At 30.9% G+C, this 23,074-nt stretch overlaps 1 protein-coding gene across 1 annotated transcript in view; it reads left to right on the top strand.

Annotated features, from left to right (window-relative positions):
• The first annotated feature begins 2,993 nt into the window (after positions 1–2,993).
• The window catches only part of LOC139504138 (uncharacterized), a 46,774-nt gene continuing 26,693 nt past the window's right edge, over positions 2,994–23,074 (top strand). The window contains exon 1 of the mRNA XM_071294198.1: positions 2,994–3,168. Coding sequence (XP_071150299.1) covers positions 2,994–3,168 — 175 coding nt within the window. The remainder of the gene's footprint in view (positions 3,169–23,074) is intronic.

Genomic DNA, 23,074 nt, shown 5'->3' with positions numbered 1-23,074 from the left:
AGTAAAATACAGCAGGGTACATTTCCTGTGACAGCTACCAATATACATGTATATATAGCATCGAGATTTTGTTGGTGTTTTAGTGTGTAGAAATCGCATAACACTGAAAGTATTGTTAACAATTCAAACAGTCACATACATGTTTTTCTGAAATTAAAATCGAGGAAGTTATTCACGGTTTAACGTTCTAAAGTGTTTATATACACGTTCTAGGCGAATTTTTAAAATAAGTAGACCATTTTCAATTTTTCAGAGCTATTTTGTTTGGTACTTTGTACACAGCATGTACAATGAAACATAAAATTGATAACTACTACGGTCAGGGATGGATACCTTGTATGTTTAAAACTGACGTAAGACACAACATTCCACTTAAAAAAACAACAACAAAAAACATGCATACAAATTGTTTTCTATATGCAATGGGTCTTGCATATAATTGAAGGCTATGTGATGACATGTGATTGATTTAACATATTTGTCACTTGGTCTTGCTGTAATAATAATAATGATAATAATAATAATAATGATAATAATAATAATACAAATGATAATGATAATAATAAAATTATAATGATAATGATAATGATAATATTAACAATTATAATAATAGTATTGATAGTAATAATAGTAGTTTTTAATAGTAATAATTATGATAAGAATTATAGTAACAATAATATCATTATTATTATCATAATAATTACAACAATAAAAGAATTGATTGACAACCCAGAATTTAAAACTTTTCACCTCTTTGGATCCTTACTTTTTCACCTGTTTAATGGAGTTCTGTTTACAAAATTATAGCTGTTAACTTCCAAAAATAGTATTTAAAGTATTAATCCATTTGATGTGTATTTTTAGGTATTTAAAAGGTAGTTAAACTGTTGTGTGGAAATTATTATCGGGTATCATTGGACAAAAAGTCAGACATTGTTGGTAAGTAAATAGCATCAACTTCAAATGTATTAAGACAACATGATTCATATTGAAGTTTTCTAAACCAACAGAAATGCGTATATATGTTTATAACAGAGTAAAATCACAAAAATATTCGGATTTATACGGTGACCTATAGTTGTTAATTTCTGTGTCATTCTGGTCTCTTGTGAAGAGTTGTATCATTGGCAATCATACCAAATTTTCCTTTTTTTTTATATATATATAGCTAGCTTAACCTCTGGCTTGTATGATTGTCACATTACATTGGATTATATTGACAACGATGCATGAACAAAAGAAAACAGATATAATAGGTAAAAATATAAAATATCGGGGTACACCAATTCTATTCACTATTAAACCAAACAAATATGTAAAAAAGAAACACAAAAAGGCAACTATGTTGAATCAACCCATAAAGGGTTTAAAGATTTTAAGTACTGGTCCGAATCTCGACCCTGATAGGTTCATGGTGAGGTTATCATTATCTATGATGTAGAATCGAGCGTTTGTCGTAGCATGTACATGTAATCGTCAGACAGGTCGATATAAACTGTTTGTTGTCGTTCAAAGTATAAACAGAATATAGCCAATAGATCTTTAGGCATATTCTCTACAGAGTCTAGATTATAAAGTTCCCTTGCTCATATGCATATTGTGAATTTCTTCTTGAAAAATAGCAAAGTCATTATGTATAAAGAACACAAAAGGGGATATAGACAAAGCATTAGCAAATATGAAAGACAAACATTTTTTTGTTTTTATCATAGTACAGTTACGCAATGGCGAGTATTCTCTTCAGCGGAGACACAACCAAAAAAATCAAATTCGTCGCGTGCAATTTAATAAAAAAAACTTGAGATTGACTGTTACAACCTTATTTTTAAAGTAAATAATGCATATACTTCTTTCATATAATATGTGCTTTGTGATTTCATTCTATAGCTACATTGTAGAAGGGTTAGTGTTTTGTTTTGCAATTCCACATTATTTGAACCCATGGGGAGTATTAACGATTTACCCTTTTAAGCTGTATGTATGTCACCGGTTTTTTTAGGATGTTGTCTCCTTGACTAATACCCTAAATCTTTTTGAAAAAATAAGATTAAAAAGTCAAACCTAATGTTACGTTGTAAAAATGAAGCAGCATATGATCGCTCTAGCTTTCATCTGTCTCTTATACTACCAAAAAATTTTCCATTTTGTGGATATCTTGGATATTAATTTATTTAGTTACAAACCATCAAATAAACATGTAAAGTTTCGTTCAGTTATATAAATAAAATAATTATTGTTTGTAAAAGTACGATTAATTCAGTTTATTAATTACAGATGATCAATTAATTATGTCTTGCTTGACACATTGGGTTTGGATTCTCTATGAGATATTCTTCAATTCTGTTCTCCCAGTAATTACATATGATATGTATAATTGCTTTGTTTATATAAAAACAAACATGCTTATATAACAGTTTGAAAAATCAAGCATAGTCAATTATATAAAATTTTGAAAAATATAAGATTGTTCTCATTGAAATTAAACCTTGGGCAGCAGTTACTATATTCTTATTATCGGAGAACAACGAAGAAAATACATCATAGCCAGATTCTAATGAAACTAGTTTATTTGTTCATCTTCATTATGGAATTATAGTGTTGTGACAGACAAAAAATGAATCTAAGCTAGTAAAGCATCCGATAATACTAGGGTATGGTTTCCATATGGAACTCCATGCACACCTTTTTTATATGGAAATCTGACATTACGTTGTGTTGTTTTATTACTATTTGATGAAGTTTTGTCTTAAAGTAAATTTAAAGTTCAAATTAAACTTCGGGTCGGTGTTCAGGGTTATTTGCTATGAAAAAAGGGAACGCCAGACATGGAATCAACAGATACTCTTTAGTAGTACACAGACAAGGTATTTTTAGCAACCACGAAAGACCTGAAACGTCAATCATTACCCCTCAATTGAATTTGTCAGATTTAAAGAAATTAAATGAATATTTTTATGTTAATAACAATGTTCAAAATAGTCTTTCATGACTTAATGTTTTACTTTTGGAGAAGAGGTCATGAAAACATTTATGAACTAAAAGCTACTGATTTTGCAGCCACAAGGGATGCTGATGGTAGAGTGTACATATATTTGTCATTAGATACATTGACAAAAAATCATCAACCGGATGAAAACACAGCTGATGGAAGAATGTATTCTAGTGATGGTTAGTGTATCAATAGTATCTATTTTATTTATTTTACTTTGCGATTGTAACATGCAGTGGGGTACATTTCCTGTGATAGTTACCAAACGATACTTCATTTTTATATAGCAGACTATGGGTCAATTACATTGGAATGTAATTAATTAAATAACAAATTACATTGCAAAAATGATCAATTACACTAATTACACATTACACAGTTTTGGAAATGTAATTCATTAAATTACAATAACTTTACTAATTAAAGTAATTAATTAAATTACACATTACATTTCATCATGACATTTTTTAACAATATTATACATTTTTTATACAATGCATGTGAAAATTTATTCATGAAAGCATAGTTTGAGCATTGCATTTGATAATCATTAGTTATTTTAATGTTTTGTTATTTAGTCTGAATCTTTCTGGTCTGAACACTCAATTCTAAATAGTCTTTCGACAGGAGCTAATGTGGCAGATATTCCTTGATAAGAACATGGAAGTTCCATGATCACAAGATCGTCACATTGATAGGATAGGGAATTTGTTCCTATTAACTTGCCAATACATCAAGGGGTATTTTGAGATCTCAGAAATGCAGTCATTTAAATCAAACATAATTAATAAAAAAAAATTGATTAAAAGTAAAAAAAATTCTATAAAAATATTTAAAAAGTGTGCTTGTTACAATATTGAAAATAATTTTTAGTACAAACAATGTATATAATGTCTAAATATTAGCAATATTTTGCTTATTAGATAAAATGCATGTAATACTAATAGTGGCATTGCCCCTGGACATTTTAATCTGATTAATTGCTGTTTGTTTTTACAGCTGTTAATTCTTATTTCTATAGTCCTTTTGTTTATACTAATTTGACAAAATGATTGTGTGCAGTGATTTTAAATTCTAAATGAACTGTCTAAGAAAGATTATTCACAGAGACACATTTTTTGTTTTTGTTAAACAAGGTGATTAATTACTTATCAATCTATTTAGTTAAAAGATCTTTCTTAAAAACTGAACAACACTAATATATGATCCTCATATTTTTTTAATTATAAGACTATTAAAAAAAGTCCTGTAGGTCAAATAAATAATATAAAAACTTCAGAATAAATAAGAGACTTCATAAATTAAAAAAGGATGTGATATCTATATTTGAAAAATAAATTGATATAATTTTACAATTTATATTATAAAACACAAATCCTTATCTTTAACACCATAACAGTACATGTAATTGAAATGTAATTTAAAAGTAATTGAGCATTACATGCTTTTTTCAATGTAATTAATCAAATTACCATTACATGTAATTCAAAAAATGCTCAATTACACATTACATTCAATAACATGGAAAAATGTAATGCATTACACTTAATTATCATTACATTTTTAATAATCCCATACCTGCTATATAGCATCGAGATTTTGGTTGTTGGTGTATAAAAACCCATCATGGATACCAGGACCAAAATTTTATATTTACACCAGACGCGCGTTTCGTCTACAAAAAACTCATCAGTGACGCTCGAATCAAAAAATGTTTAAAAGGCCAAATAAAGTACGAAGTTGAAGAGCTGTTTTACTTTGTAAAAATAATAACTGTCATATTCCTGACTTGGTAATAACATTTTCATGATTTTCTTATATGTAGAAAATGGTGGATTGAACCTGGATTTATACGGTGACCTATAGTTGTTAATTTCTATGTCATTGTGGTCTCTTGTGGAGAGTTGTCTCATTGGGTCCGTATATATTTGCGTCCATTCGTTTTTCATTTTGAAATATCAAAAACAAAAAACGAAAACGAAAGTGTTTTCATTTTTCGTTTTTGATTTCTTACAAACCAAAATGAAAAACTAAAGTGTTTTCATTTTCCGTTTTTGATTTCTTAAAAACCAAAATGAAAAACAAAAGTGTTTTAATTTTTAATTTTTCATTTTTGATCCCCAAAAACTAAAATCGAAAAATGAAAGTGTTTTCATTTTTCATTTTTGATTTCACAAAAACAAAAAAACGAAAAACGAAAGAGTATTCAATTTATTTTCCCCATACTGTTTAATTGTCATTCAATAGATGACAATGTTGTCATTTGTCATTCATTTAAAGATGCTTCAGAGAATGAAATTTGACAATGTTGTCGATTTTTGTTACGTACTTAAACAAAAAGGATGAACATAGAGTTTTGTATATAATTTTATTTCTCGATTTATAATGTAAAATGTTTTCTTTTCTTGATGTACAGTCATTGATAGTAAATGTTGCTAATGTAAACACCCCGGTGTTCATTCAACATAATGTAGACAAGATAGACCGCATGACTTCTGAATTGAACTACGGTGATAAAGTAATCAAAGACTTTCAAATTACCTTGTTTATATCTTTGGTAAAGAATAATTTATTATATTTAAATATTAAACGAATCACATATTTAAATTGTACAATATAATATTATATAAAGGTGGTACAAATAAATAGATTGATGACAACACCACACTAACAAGGGAGGTAACTACTTTTAAAACTGACACGAACACTAGCCCGGTCGACCTTAAAGTATACAGGAACAGCGGTTGTCAGAAAAATACTATTCTAATTGAAGAAAATGTCGACGGATGCAAAATGAAATTGAGAATGGAAATGGGGAATGTGCCAAAGAGACAACAACCCGACCATAAAAAAACAACAGCAGAAGGTCACCAACAAGTCTTTAATGTAGCGAGAAATTCTCGCATCCGGAGGCGTCCTTCAGCTGGCCCCTAAACAAATATATACTAGTTCAGTGATAATGAACGCCATACTAATTTCCAGATTGTACACAAGAAACTAAAACTAAAATAATACAAGACTAACAAAGGCCAGAGGCTCCTGACTTGGGACTGGCGCAAAAATGCGGCGGGGTTAAACATGTTTGTGAGATCTCAACCCTCCCCCTATACCTCTAGCTAATGTAGAAAAGTAAACGCATAACAATACGCACATTAAAATTCAGTTCAAGAGAATTTCGAGTCTGATGTCAGAAGATGTAACCAAAGAAAATAAACAAAATGACAATAATACATAAATAACAACAGACTACTAGCAGTTAACTGACATGTCAGCTCCAGACTTCAATTAAACTGACTGAAAGATTATGATTTCATCATATGAACATCAGGCACAATCCTTCCCGTTAGGGGTTTAGTATCATACCATCATAACATATATGAGAAGAACATAACCCGTGTCATGCCAACAACTGGTTTTTTAATAAATGTGTTAGTTCCGATGCAAAGACCTTATAAGTGAATCAATATTAACGCCAAAATATGCAATCTTTAATGACCTGACAACAGTATTGTAATTATATCCCTTCTTAATAAGTCCATTCAAAGGTTTTGTTAGTTTTTGAGGTGAATACTGACACCTTTGTGCTTTATAAAGAATATTTCCATAACAAATTGGATGTGAAATACCTGAACGTATGTTGAGCTATATTTACGAATGATGTCCTTATACCGATGATAAAATTTAGTAAATGTTTTGACTAGTTTGTGATATCGAAAACCCTGGTGTAATAATTTTTCAGTAATACATAAATTTCTCTCGTTAAAATCTAAAACATTGTTACATACACGAGCGAATCGTACAAGTTGAGATATATAAACACCGTAAGATGGTGACAAGGGAAGATAATCTGACGATATACGGAATCCCCAAAGCGAACAAAAATGTTATCTAGTAAAAATTCAAGGGCATATATAGTATCAAAGCATGTCCAATTGACATAGTTTTTTTTGTTTATTGCTACTAAAAAATGGCAAAGTTTAAACATATATATTCACATTCTGACTTTTTAAATGTTCATTTAATTAGGTGTGTGATTTTTTTCTTAATGAGAATGTGAGGCAATGCGGTATACAGGGTTGAAAAATCAAAACTTTGAACAGATTCAAAATCACCAATACAAGCATGCAATTTATTAAGTACTTCCAACGAGTTCTTGACATTCAAAAAGTAATTAATTCCACTATTTTCGAAGGCCTTATTTGAACAATTTATTTTCAGGTTTGTAATTGTACCAAGTGTCCTGGTAAGAAGAATAGACAATTTAGTAGTGGAACAATGGCTTGTAGACGAAATAAATCTATATTTGTAAGGTGTTTTGTGTAGCTTCGGAAGCCAATACATAGTTGGGACTTTCATTGTATGTGGCTCTGCTTGTAAAGCGGTAGCTAGAAGTTTATGTTTGTAACAGATGTCGTTTTCTGAAAATGGAGTCAGTTGGAATATTGGTGAATTGGTGATTTCTTTTTTCAGAACTGCAATGTAAAATTTACGTCAAACAATAATAATATTATTAGCAGCTTTATCGGCCGGGACCAAAACAAATTTCTTGGCTAGTTCTTTTAGTTTATGTTTGATACGAGAAATAGGTTTATTGTGGTTATTGTTAATAGTAAAATGTTCTTTAAAATGTTGAATACGTATATCAACTATCTTCATTACTGAATTAAAAAAAAAGATTTTTTGTCAGCTTTTTCGCGTTTTATCCATTTCATACAGTAAATATGGAGTGAGTCGTGGATGATATTACGACACTCATTCCAATTAATAATTGACGGCGGACGATATTTAGGTCCTTTACTGAGGAATGATTTTTACTCTCGGTCTTGAACGATGTTAAGATCTCCTGTTATAACATGGGAAATGGGTCCATAAATATATTCGGGGGTACTACAATTACATGAAGTAGGTGTATTTTCACTGATATTAACATCTTTACACAATTGACTATAATTAAACACAAAAGTCTTTATCAATCTTAACAATAAGGATGCGTGATCTTTACTTTTAAGTTTGGAGAGCTCGAGGTTGATCTAAGATGATAATACAGAAGCGTAACTAGCCTCTATTACAAACAAAAGTAAACTATATTGTTGGCGAAGGAAGGACTCAAGGACCCCAGAAGAACTGGAAAAAATTATACAAAATGATCGGAGCAAAATACATAGATACAGTGTAAGATTTTTAGTATTCACATGTATCAAAAGACATATGTAGGATGAAGAAAAAACAATGTAATCCACATAGTCAAGTGTGTGGCTATTGTTAGTTTAAACATATTTATTAATAGTGGAAAGGAAATGTTCTCCTCGGAACAGGGATCGAACAAGGAACTTTTGCTTTTGTAGTCCGATGCACTAACCTATGTTACTTTTGTATAATGAGTATCAATTGTCCGGTTCCTCGTTGAAGACCCTTTAGCTACTTTCAAGATGAAGAACAGGAATAAAAGCCCTGTTAATTAATTATTTGTATTTTTTTTATATATTTAGTGCGATTTTGTCCTGTGTACATTTACTCCACATCTCTTTATTTTCTATTTAGGACCTGGATACGGCTCAATGCTAGTTTAACCATCCAATGTTAAAGGTCATACTCGTATGTTTTTTAGATTAATTGATGCCGTGGGATTGGGATTTTTAGTTTTAATGTAACCCATGTCAGCTTTTTAACTTGTATTTACAGCAAAGATAGCCAGTTTTCTGTTCTGTAATATACTGTAACAGTTTTTTGTTTTTGATATTTCAAAATGAAAAACGAATGGACGCAAATATACACGGACCTCATTGGCAATCATACCACATTTTCCTTTTTTTTTATATTTATAGCTAGCTAAACTTCTGACTTGTATGACAGTCACATCACATTCAATTATATTGACAACTATGCGTGAACAAAAGAAAACAGACATAATAGGTAAAATTGTAAAAAATGTAGGCAACTACGAAAACACACCATAGGCAGATTCTTATGAAACTAATTCATTTTACTTCTTCATTATGGAATTATATTGTCGTGACGGGAAAAAAATGAAGCTAAGCTAGTAATGCATCCGATTATTATACTAGCAGTGCTACTGTAATACAATGTATGGTTTCCATATGGAACGCGACACCTATTTTATTTGGAACTTTGATATTACGTTGTGTTGTTTTATCATTACTTGATGAAGTTTTGTCTGAAAGTAAATTTAAAGTTCAAATGAAATTTCGGGTCGTTGTTCAGGGTTATTTGGTATGAAAAAATGGAACGGCAGACATAGAATCAACAGATACTATTCAAATTTATATAGTAGTTAGGAAATTATGCTTGACGCTGATTACAAGGACGCAAACAAGGTATTTTAGCAACCCTGAAAGACCTAAATCTTCAGGGTAAAGGAGGTATCAATCATTACCCCCCGCTTGAATTTGTCAGATTTAAAGAAATTGTATCAATATTTTTTATGATAATAACAATGTTCAACTCCAGGAAAATAGTCTTTGATGATTTATGTTTTATTTTTTGAGAAGAGGTCGTGAAAACATTTATGAAATTGAAAGCTACATATTTTGCAGCCACAAGAGATGCTGATGGTACAGTGTACATATATATATGTCATTAGATGACACTGGATGAAAACACTGATGCCAGAATGTAATTATGCTATTGATGGTTAGTATATATTTAGTATCTATTTTTTTAATTATTAGCTCACTTGGCCAACAGCTTTTCTCATCATTTTGCGTCCAGTGTCCGTCGTCGTTAACTTTTACAAAATCTTCTCCTCTGAAACTGCTAAGCCAAATTAAACAAAACTTGGCCACAATCATCATTATTTAGTTAAAAAAAATGTGTGGCGTGACCTGGTCAACCAACCAAGATGGCGGCCATGGCTCAAAATAAAACATAGGGATAAAATGTAGATTTTGGCTTATAACTCTGAAGGCAAATCATTAAGAGCAAATCTGAAATGGAATAAAATTGTTTATCAGGTCAAGATCTATCTGCCCTGAAATTTTCAGACGATTCGGATAACCGGTTCTTGGGTTGCTGCCCCTGAATTGGCAATTTTAAGGAAATTATACCGTTTTTTGACTATTATCTTGAATATTATTAAAGATGGAGATAAAGTGTAAACAGCAATAATGTTCAGCAAAGTAAGATCTACAAATAAGTTGATATGACTAAAATGGAGTTATTGCCCTTTATAGGCATTTTCACCAATTTTTCGTATTTTTTTGTAATCTTTAACAAAAATCTTCTCCTCTAAAACTGCTGGTCCAAATTTAACCATACTTGGCCAAAATCATCATTGAGGTATCTAGTTTAAAAATGTGTGCGGTGAACTTGCCAACCAACCAACCAAGATGGCCGCCATGGCTAGAAATAGAACATAGGGCTAAAATGTAGATTTTGGCTTATAACTCTGAAACCAAAGCATTAAGAGCAATTCAGACAGGAGTTAAATTGTTTTGCAAGTGAAGATCTATCTGCCCTGAAATTTTCAGTTGAATCCGACAACCGGTTGTTGGGTTGCTGCCCCTGAATTGGTTATTTTTAAGGTAATTTTGCTGTTTTTATACGACCGCAAAAATTTTTTGGTCGTATATTGGTATGACGTTGTCGTCGTCGTCGTCGTCTAAAGACATTTGGTTTTCGCACTATAACTTTAGTTTAAGTAAATAGAAATCTATGAAATTGAAACACAAGGTTTATGACCATAAAAGGATGATTGTGATTGATTTTGGGAGTTTTGGTCCCAACAGTTTAGGAATTAGGGGCACAAAAAAGGTCCCAAATAAGCATTTTTCTTGGTTTTTGCACAATAACTTTAGTATAAGCAAATAGAAATCTATGAAATTTTAACACAAGGTTAATGACCAAAAAAGCAAGATTTGGATTGATTTTGGGAGTTTTGGTCCCAACAGTTTAGGAATTAGGGGCCAAAAGAGTCCAAAATTAAACTTTGTTTGCCTTCATAAAAAAATGAATTATTGGGGTTCTTTGATATGCCAAATCTAACCGTGTATTTAGATTCTTAATTTTTTGTCCTGTTTTCAAATTGGTCTACATTAAGGTCCAAAGGGTTCAAAATTAAACATAGCTTGATTTAAAAAAAAAATGAAGTCTTGGGGTTCTTTGATATGCTGAATCTAAACATGTTCTTAGATTTTTGATTATGGGCCCAGTTTTCAAGTTGGTCCAAATCAGGGTCCAAACTTATTACATTAAGTATTCTGCAATAGCAAGAAATTTTCAATTGCACAGTATTGTGCAATAGCAAGAAATCTTCAATTGCACAGTAGTGTGCAATAGCAAGAAATCTTCAATTGCACAGTATTGTGCAATAGCCAGAAATCTTCAATTGCACAGTATTGCGCAATAGCAAGAAATATCTAATTGCACAGAATTGCGCAATAGCAAGAAATGTTCAATTGCACAGTTTTGCGCAATAGCAAGAAATATTCAATTGCACAGTATTGTCCCTTTTTCAAATTGGTCTACATTAAGGTTCAAAGTGTCAAAAATTAAACTTATTGAATATATGGGGTTCTTCAACATGCTGAATCTAACCATGTATTAAGATTTTTAATATTTGGGCCCGGTTATCAAATTGATCCACATTGAGGTCTAAAGGGTCTAAAATTGAACACTATTTGATTTCATCAAAAATTGAATTCTTGGGGTTCTATGATATGCTGAATCTAACTATGTATTTAGATTTTAGATATTGGACCATAATAGGTAAATGTCCAATTTAAAAATTTTAAGTTTTTAAGTTTAAGTTCTTAGACCACATTCATTCTGTGTCAGAAACCTATGTTGTGTCAACTTTTTAATCACAATCCAAATTCAGAGCTGTATCAAGCTTAAATGTTGTGTCCATACTTGCCCCAACTGTTTAGGGTTCGACCTCTGTGGTCGTATAAAGCTGCGCCCTGCGGAGCATCTGGTTGATTATTATCTTGAATATTATTATAGATAGAGATAAACTGTTAACAGCAATAATGTTCAGCAAAGTAAGATCTACAAATAAGTCAACATGACCAAACAGGTTAGTTGACCCCGTAAGGAGTTATTGCCCTTAAAGGTCAATTTTCAATAATTATGTAAATGTTAACAAAATATTTTACTCTGTAACTAATGGTCCAAGTTCATTATAAATTGAGGTAATTGTAAGAAGCAAGAATGTTAAGTAAAGTAAGATCTACAAACACATCACCATCACCAACACACAATTTCGTCATTAATCCGTCTGTGTCCTTTGTTTAATATGCACATAGACCAAGGTGAGCGACACAGGCTCTTAAGAGCCTCTAGTTATTATTTTACTGATAAATTTTAAAATGTAGTGGGGTAGAATTCCTGTGCCATCTACCAAACAATAATTCATTATTATAAAGCATCGATATTTTAGGGGTGTTTTTGTGTGTAAAAATCACCTACTACTGAAACTATTGTAAACAATTCAAACAGTCACATACAAATCTTAATGAAATAAAAATCGAGAAAGTCATGGTTTTGAATACTAAAGTGTTTCATTACATCCTTTAAGGTGATTTTGGGGAGATCTTTTTGACAAAATAAGTAGAAAATTTTCGATTTTTAAGAGCCGTTTTGCTTGGTACTTTATTGTATGTAAAATGAATAATTAATACTACGACCAGGAACAGAAACATTGCATGTTTAAACTAAGGTAAGACACATCATTCTTCTATCAAAAACAAAACAAAATATGCATTCATTACATCTTCTGACATCAGACTCGGACTTCTCTTGAACTGAATTTTAATGTGCGTATTGTTATGCGTTTACTTTACTACATTGGCTAGAGGTATAAGGGGAGGGTTGAGATCTCACAAACATGTTTAACCCCGCCGCATTTTTGCGCCTGTCCCAAGTCAGGAGCCTCTGGCCTTTGTTTGTCTTGTATTATTTTAATTTTAGTTTCTTGTGTACAATTTGGAAATTAGTATGGCGTTCATTATCACTGAACTAGTATATATTTGTTATGGGGCCAGTTGAAGGACACCTCCGGGTGCGGGAATTTCTCGCTACATTGAAGACCTGTTGGTGACCTTCTGCTGTTGTTTTTTTCTATGGTCGGGTTGTTGTCTCTTTGACACATTCCCCATTTCCATTCTTAATTCTATTCAAATTGTTTTCTATACGTTATTTGTCTTGCCCATGAAGGCTATGCGATGACATGTGATTGGTTTAACGTCTTTGTTACTTGATTTTGATGGAGTAGTTTTTAATAATAATAATAATAATAATAATAATAATAATAATAATAATAATAATAATAATAATAATAATAATAATAATAATAAATAATAATAATAATAATAATAATAATAATAATAATAATAATAATAATAATAATAATAATAATAATAATAATAATAATAATAAATAATAATAATAATAATAATAATATTTATTTAAATAATAATAATAATAATATTTATTTAAATAATAATAATAATAATAATAATAATAATAATAATAATAATAATAATAATAATAATAATAATAATATTATTATTAACGATAATAAAAGAAATGATTGACGACCCAGAATTGAAAACTTTACTTTTTACCTGTGTGAATCTTTCCCATGTCACCTGTTTTATTTAGTTCTGTTTGCACAATACCTGTTAACTTCCAAAAATAGTATTTAAATTAAAGTTACTACTATCATACAATTTGATGTGTAACTTTGACTATTTAAAGGGTAAACACATTATGTGGAAATTCATCATCATTGGACAAAAAGGCAGACATTTTTGGTAAGCAAATTGGCTCCAATTTCAAATGTATTTATATAAAATGCATCACATTGAAGTTTCTAAACCAGAAAAAAATACGCATATCTGTTAATAACAGTTATACTCAGCAATAGGAAGGCGCATACACAAAAAACACACAACTAAAGCATCAAATTCGACGGGATAAAAGTGTTTTGTTTGCAATTACAAATTATTTGAACCCATGGAGGGGGTTGAAACTTTTAGCTGTATGTATGTCACTGTTGTCGTTAGGATGATGTCTCTTTGACTCATACAATAAATCTTACTGAGAGAATAAGATTAAAAGGTCAACCATACTAGTATGTTTTGAAAATAATGCAGCGTATGATCGCTCTGACTCAAACAATACAAACAATACAAAAAAACTTGTCCATCTTGTTGGTATCTTGAGTATTCATTTATTCAGTTACAAAACATCATACAAAACTATAAAGTTTCGATAGTTAACCTTTTGTCAGAAAAGGGTCAAGTACGTTCAGGTATATAACTAAAGATAATGATAGTCTGCAAAAGTATAATTAATTCAGTTTATTAATTACAGATGATCAATTAATTATGTCTTGTTTGATACATTGGGTTTGGATTCTCTATGAGATATTCTTCAATTCTGTTCACCCAGTAATTACATATGGTATGTATAATTGCAATTTTTATAAAAAGAAAAATATGATTGTATAAAAATTTGAAAAGTCATACATATTTATTAATATATAATTTTGACAAAGATATTGTTGCTCTCATTGAAATATGAACTTGGGCAGCAGATAGAATATTGTTATTTTAGGCAGATTCTTCTGAAACTAATTTATTTTACGCCTCCATTATCATGATTGTGGAATTCTAGTCTCCAGTAATAAAAATTCAAGCTAAGCTAGTAATACATCCGGTTATATAAGAAGTGCCTCTATAATACAATGTATGTCTTCCAAACTATCCTTAATTTGAAGATCGTGCAACAGAGAAAATTATTTTAAACATTTATTTCAGTCAAATCAGCAAACTTGATGTTTTCATGTTACGACCTACACATGTACTATGTTTTTCTGAGGATTGATTTGTCCCAGATTTGTATTTTAGTATAGAATAGTTGTAAACTACCAGCGTGGCAAAGCAGTGGTTTATAAAGGAAAATTAATCAAACAAATTATCTGTTTTATCAAGGTATAAATAAAACCTTCCATGACATACAATTCTAAAGAAAATAAAACCGAACACAGGAATGGTTGATAATCATAATTTCATTGAAGAAGATTGCCAGAAGAAGAAATCAGTCTTTTTCAATTGATAAAAAAAAAACACTGATCACCATGATACAACCAAGCGAATCGAACGTGCTGTTAAACATAGTAAATCAACAAGTCAATCAATCAATCAACTAAAAATGTGAACAAAAAAGACAATTATAGTATTATACCGCTGTTAAAATTAATAAATCGAATTAACTTAAGCAAATCGGGATTGCAAACCAAAATAGAAGGAAACACATCAATTAAAATGTTATAAGAGGAAAACAAGAAAACAGCAGAAACACTGAACTGCTACAAAAACAAACGATTATATACATAGACACGGGATATTTGATAACAACAGGTGAACAATAACATAAACTAATGTCTCGTCAGTGATGCTCGAGGTCGTATGTTTTAATATATTCAAAAACTAATACAAATGAAAAGATCGACATTGTTTTAGCAGCGATGTTAAGTTCCATACATTTTGTGATTAATACAGTTACTCTGGATTTACTCTATTTGTTAGCAGATAGCTATTCTATTATGCAAAGCTGTAATTAGAAGGGTGTGATATTTAAAAGGGATTTGACTGTGTCTTGTCTATTTTTAATACTAATAGAAATTTCTTTATCATTTACATATTCTGGAGTCATTCATTCATTCATGTCTTTATTTCCTCATAATTGAGATACAAACATACACAAAATTAACTAAATATCACACAATAAAAAGAATACAGAAATATTGTTTTTACATATACAGACAAATATACACTTTAGTCACTTGGCATACAGTCTTTATGTAATCTTGAACGGTGACATATCATGTATTGCCTTACCTGACACACGTCCAAATGTTGCTATGCATTTAATAACATGAGCATGGCAAAGCTTCTGAAACAAAAAAATATGCATAAGCTTCGTCTAATTATATCTTCTCACAAAATACCTTAAATAAAACAAATGATATTCTATTGTAAATATTCAAATAAGACGTTCGTTTATTTCAATTTAAGGAACCTATAAAAAATCTTTTTTTCAGTAACATGGGAAGCAGAAACCAGAATTATACGTATTGGTGAGACCCTTGTCCTCACGTGTACTGTGCACGAAGTACAAATTATTGACCCAGGAGAGCCACGACAGTGGTCTAAAGGATCAAGTCTTGTGTGTTACAATGGTCAACCGACCAATCCGTTGAAGTATATGGAATCCCTACAAAAAAACAAATTTAAGCTGATAATCTATAATGTCACAGAAGCGGATTTGAACCGCGAATACCAGTGCCTGTACTCTTTTGACACTTTTTCTAAAAACTTGAAGATAACTTCAGGAAATTTTGAATGTGAGTAAATGACATCATACATGTATCAGATTAAGATTAGAGAGTGTATCTACATATAATAGGGTAATCGTTTATAGTACCAATAAGAAAGCTTTTTGTAAAGGGAAAAAAACGTATTGCTATCAAGAGTCTGGTATACAGTGATTGTACATGTTGTATTTACATTTTGTAGCTTTAATAATCTCTATGTCTTGTATATATCAATAAAATGTTACTTTTAGAAGAAAAAAAATCAAGAAAGAAACAATTAATCACAGCTATAGCTGAAGCATAATGTTGTTTCTAATTATTTTTTATTAATTATTTAATCTGTTCCAAATTCATTTCAACAAAGATCTTAAAACAGTCATTTCATCAAAAAGCTTAAATCTAGATGTTAAAGATAGTATCAAATGAGAAATGTTAACATTAAGGGAACATGGCTAACACAAGTAATTGATATGTATATTATCAAACTAGTCTAAGAATGTAAGATCTGTAAATTTGCAGTAGTAAACTATTTGTTTTTCTCCCAACGGTTCGAATCTAAAATCCCTGTTCAAACTGCAGTTTCTAAATGTTTTTGTTTTACTTTGAAAATGTCCTAGTCAACGCTTATTTTTATAAATACAAACACGCTAACATTGTTTCAGATATACCGCCTGAAAATACGAGAGAACTTGAATACAACTACACAAAACATGGAAACTTAAGTATAAAACTGAACATGGAGAAAGTGTTTCCATTGCCAAATTGTACAATTTCTTTCGAGGTAAGAATACAAATGTGTTATTCAAATTAATATGAAACAATGTCAATATTATTGAAACTTTCAATTGAATCCACAAATTCTGTTTAGATAAAATCAATCAAATCGGAAATAATGTTAAAAAGAAGTAACAGAACCCCTCAAACAACCGGGGAATCTCAGGTAGTCATGAAGGGTAACCAGATCGTGAGACACGCGTGACTCCCGCTCTGTTGATCTAAGTAATAGAATCATTTGTAGACAAACCCATATGTTTGGTGGTAAGACAACTGGTGATTAGCAACATGGTGTGTCAATAAAAATAACAAGAGTGATTAACTTAATTTTGATTTAAGATATTGGTTTCAAAAAATACTTTTATTTAAATACTTTTCTCTAGTGTTCATTTAACGTGCATCTAGACTTTTGAAGGGAAAAACAACTTAAATCAAACGGTTACCTCCTATCTATAAATACCTCATACTATTTCGTTTAGCGTGTAAGCATCAGTGAGCGTGTATTTGATTTTTTTTTACATGTTCTAGTGTAAGAAATTGGTATTTTTTCAGGGGTTACAACTGACGTTTGCAAACAGTACATACAAGAAAAATGGGTTATATTTTGAAGTGTATATGGTCCATCAATCAAACCATCAACTCAAAGCAAATACACAATTTAATGTTACTTGCAAGCTGCTCGCAGAGTATGTGATAGCATCCAGAATAATAGACGTTTACAATACAAATGGTATTTATTTTATTTACAATGCATGTCGAGGTCGGAAAAAGTCTTACAATTACTCTTTGGAGTCTATGCAATAAAGAAATTAGATAATAATTATTTAATCTAAAGAGACGCATGTGGTCACACCTGTAGTATCATATAACTAAAATGAGCACATTCTCTTTAATTACGATATTTCAACAACAAACAACCTTTAAACCATCTTGTTTCACCTGTGATTTGGTCTAAATCATACAATTATTATTTGTGATTCATTATCTAGTCAAACTAAACACAAATTCTTTTTCATACCATGAAACAAAAAAGGCTAAAATACCACAAAATGCAAGAATTTTACATTGAACAAAAATAAAATATAATGAAAATTAGGTAACAATTCCTGACTCCTGTTGCACCAGTCAAAACCATTGAGTTCCCATCTTAAGATTTGACAGATGATAGTCAGTGCAAGCAATACGTATTGTTTAAACTTTAGGTATTCCACTCCAGGTATCTAATTAAAACGTTGAAACAATACACCCGTATTTCTACACCTACATAATTCGCAATCAAAATTTAAAAAAAAAGGATTAATGACTGGTACAATGTATTCTATGAAAGCACCACTTGACACTGCGGAATGAAACAGCACACATTTCTGTTTTCGTTTTCTCTTTCAATTATCCTGTCGTTTAGGTGGCAAACATAACATCGACTCAGATGAATCTTCGACACTTCCTGATTCAAATGAATATTCAACAGTTCCGATTTCAAATGAATCTTCGACACATCAAGATTCAGATAAATCTTCAACACGTCCTGATTTAGATGAATCTTCGAGACTTCCTGTTGTCATCTCTTTTTGTGTTTTGGTGTTACTACTGATAGTGGCAGTGTCAATACTTGTAGTTTATAAAAGACGGAGGAAAGGGAAAAATAAAGGTAGGAAGTATTGCATTTCATCCACAATTTTATAATATATATATATAGTTACAGTTTAAAACCAACATCACCCAATGCAGATGAATTGTGCAGCATATTCATTTGTATATATGTTCTTGTTTTTGAAACGTTATGTAGATCGAGGTGTACTACCACCAAATCATAGTACTTCACATCCGGTTGCATACGAAAAAATATCCCCTTGAATTTGACAGCTGTATGGAACAAATTCTACATTTCATTGCAGTTATTCTGAGACAAAATGGTTCAAAACCCAATTTTTTACATGGTGTTTCTATAGAACATTTTGAAAACTGGAGGTTACATTGTTACTTAAGCTTGTAACATGGAAAATAAGGTTGCAATTTTGATTGGTTAACTTCAGGTGATGGTTAATATCTTATATGCAATGACATTTTTTGTGAAGTTTTTTTGATTTGAAACAAGGTTAAATTTTGCACAATTTTGTCAAAAGTGAAAATTTAACAAAAACTAACAGGGGAAACAAATTGGTGTTATTACACCGACGTCAATTCCGGTGTCTTAGGAGAACGAGAATATATTAACCTCATGTTGTATGTGAATATATACATATTTTAACACATTTCATTGCTATCAAAACATCAGCGTTTTTTTTGTGTCTGGATTTACAATTAGCTATTCGACCACATAACATAATAGCTAAATATATTTAAGATTAACTTTGCATGAGGGGTGAAACCTTAGTTTCTTGTCATGATTTATAACGGATTGTTTTTAAAAAAGTAAATTAATAAAGCAAGCCCATACGAAGTACTGACTTCTGCGCTGATGATTCCGTCGGAGACTGATAGTCCACCAGCAGTGGCATCGACCAAGCACTGTAAATACAGAAAACAACACTCTATAAATTGCATACGTTCGAGACGCTTTTATTTGGATTTACCTTCATCTGGAACGCTCCAAGTATTGAGAAAACATTAATTTCAAAATGTCAACCAGTACCATTGCGATCAAACATATTTAAATGTGAAAAGGTTCCATAAAATTCCTATTTATAAAAAAGGACACTTTCTCCCCAAATGATGAAATTAAATGATGCATCTATAAAGTCACTGACTACACGAGTTACTGTAACCATTACATGATTCAATGTACAAATCTTAAGTCGAATTGTGTTAGCACAAAAAGTCTCAACGTAAAATAAATTACCACCAATTTTGGATAATCGTTGTTGAATTATAAGATGTCTTGTATCTTTTATCCATATTTTTTTTAATTTATTTTGTATATTTTATAAAGTATTTTTGGAGCTATGAGCCGCGGAAGGGGACTTGACCTGACTAATCATGCAAATAAACTATACGGCAACGATTGTTTCCAGCCTCAGAATCATTTTTGTTGCAGATACTCATGATAAGGCTTGGTTTCTATCGCCATTGAATATATTTTCACTAGGCTTGACTGGGCTGCTGCATGTAACCATAAGATTTCCAAGCTTTCGTACAATACATGTTACTTCCTACACTAGAACTACAGCTTTTAATTATGTATATCATCTACGCTTTTGAGGTCTAAGTCATGTAGGATTGCAAGTTACACCATATTTGCGAATACCAAAATAAATGTGACTTAGGTTCTCAACCTTACATTCAGTTTTTTATGGAACATTGTGGATGTACAGCATTCGGAGCAATAACAACCAGCTCTGTCAAATTCTGCTTTCAACATGTGTAACAGACTTTACATAGCGGAAGAATTTTTTTTTTTTTCTTCTTTCTAGTGCCCATGAAGATAACACTCTGGCTTCATGTTATTATAAATATACAATCGATATGCTTAAGATTGTAGTGCGACATACGTTTTAGCTGAGCTAGTATACATTACTGTTAAAGGACCAAGCGATGCCTGCCTCTAGTTGCAAAATAAATAACTTTTTATAAAACTAGTATGTATTGATAAGGAATAAATTGAGGAATCAAAAAAGCAAAAAAAATATGGGGGTCAATGTGCTTGTTTTCATGATATTAGCCATTGGAATTTTGGCGGGAAAATGTTCTCTCTTGATTTTTCGTAGCTTTATCATTGACCAGTTAAAGTTCTCAAATACTATTAAAAAATAAATAAAATTTTATAAGACTTTTACAAATGACTTATAATTATACATGTTAAAGATTTATAAAAAGAAAAATAGGGGTTCATGGGGAAATTTTTTTAAGGCATTCAAATGGATAAAACCAGAGGATTCTGAAAATCTGACACAAATTCCAAAACAGGACAAGCAGACATCCTTAAAGACCTATATGCGTGGGCCTTGTCCTGTTTTCTTCTGTTTGATCAATTTGTTATCGCTTTTACAAAATCCCCGTTTCAAGTCTTTTTTTTTTTTAAATAGAAATAAGCTACTGATATTCCTAAATACTAAACACCATAAGCATCATTTAATCAATTTGTCTATCATCACATATCATCCAATCCGTTTACATAAAAAGTACACGATGTAAATACGAATTATTATTAATTGCGTTTAAACCGAGATAGAAAAAAAAAAACGTTATAGTTATCAGTTTGATAACGGATTTACATCACTTGAAATTTTGTTACTATAACAAATTATTCTGCTTGGTCAAACATTCAAGGTGTGACTTGAAAACCACCATTTAACTTCAAGGGAGGGGTGTTCTGGTTTTTATTAGTTTAAAGAATGAACACATAATTCTTTGTCTTCAACTACAATCAAATCAAAATATTCAGTTTTTATTTCGAAGTCGAAATAGTTTTCTTTTCAACACTCATAAAGTAATTGGAATTGCAATTCCAATGAAATAAAGTTAATATAACAAGTATATGCTATTTGGTTTGTTTATAGATCTCCAATGCACAACGTTACCATATTTTTACAGAAGGGTTTAGAGGGAAAGATTGATGGTTCGAGAATTAATAGGGTTGGGTACACATATCAGTATTGTTTTAAGATATACAGGAAGAAACAAGGCAAAATTCGATTTTGGTAATGATTATGAAACGATACATTGTAGATGGTTCAAGTATAAAAAATGGTAGAAATAGTCCTACTTATGAACGGAGCGAGTGTATAATTGAAAAATCTGAAGCAGAGGTAATTATATTATACAATGTCATAGGTGTAAATGTATACTGAGTATTGATTCCGCCACTTATATCATAACAATCGTCATTACAACACAAACATATTATTGTATGAGATCATGTAAGGCAGCAACCATTTGATTTTCTGGGGGGGGGGGGAGAAATTGTCCAGAAAAAAACCATACCCTCCCCCCCCCCCCCCCCCCGAAAATCAAATGGTTGCTGCCTAATGACGTCACGTGCATTTAATCTTAAAAAAACATAATCATGTGAGACTTGGGATCTGAAATATGTTGATAATACTTTAAGAGGTAATACCACCAAATCATAGTACGTGACATCCGGATGCATACGTAAAAGTGTCGACAAAAATATTTTTTTAGTTTGACAGTTGTAGGAAATTAATCTAAAACAAAATCTTGGTCATAAACATATATGTTTGGTGTTTCTAATCACCATTATTTTCTCATTTGATGTGTCTATAGAATATTTTGGAAACTTCAGATTCCATGGTTACTAAAGCTTGCACAAAGTTAAAAAAAAAAAAAAAAGAGGAAAATTTGATTAGTCAACTTCCAGTGATAGTTATTTTCTTATATGAAGTGCAATGGTCTGTGATTTTTTATTGTACTGGACAGAATGAAACTCTATTCATGCCAAGTATTCCTTAATTTGAATTAAAAAGAAATTCTTTACAATGTTTTGAAAAGTGCAAACTCAATAAAGACTTAAAGGGGAAATTAATAGTGGTATTGCACCTTAATGTATTGGAATTATAAGTAATACTAGTATATTTTTTTGTTAGAAAAGAAGATAAGTGATTTCCTTTTATAAATTGTTATTTGGATGGAGAGTTGTCTTATTGGCACTCACACCACATCTTCCTATATCGTTGTGAGGTTAATTTGTATATATAGCACAAACCATATGAGATACTGTACCTGCACGGCCGACACTCGGCTAACCGAGAGTTTGGTCGGTTAATCTATATTGAGTATGCGGCTATATCGGCGGTTGGTCTGTTAATCGGGTTGGCTAAAGTCTGTTAATCAGGTGTTATCGAGAAAATCATTGCAAGGTCAGTATGTTTCATTGTATAACTTTTTAGTTATATTTATATCATAAAAACTATTCATGTCTGACAAAACGATTTGGAGTACTGAATCCAGTGGTGTAATTATTTTTTTTCTAGCTTCAATAAACGATCCATAAAATGAAAAGGCGAGTTACTCATCAG

The sequence above is a fragment of the Mytilus edulis genome, chromosome 14, assembly GCF_963676685.1.
Source record: "Mytilus edulis chromosome 14, xbMytEdul2.2, whole genome shotgun sequence".
NCBI lineage: Eukaryota > Metazoa > Mollusca > Bivalvia > Mytilida > Mytilidae > Mytilus > Mytilus edulis.
This window is presented reverse-complemented; position numbering and strand designations above follow the sequence as displayed.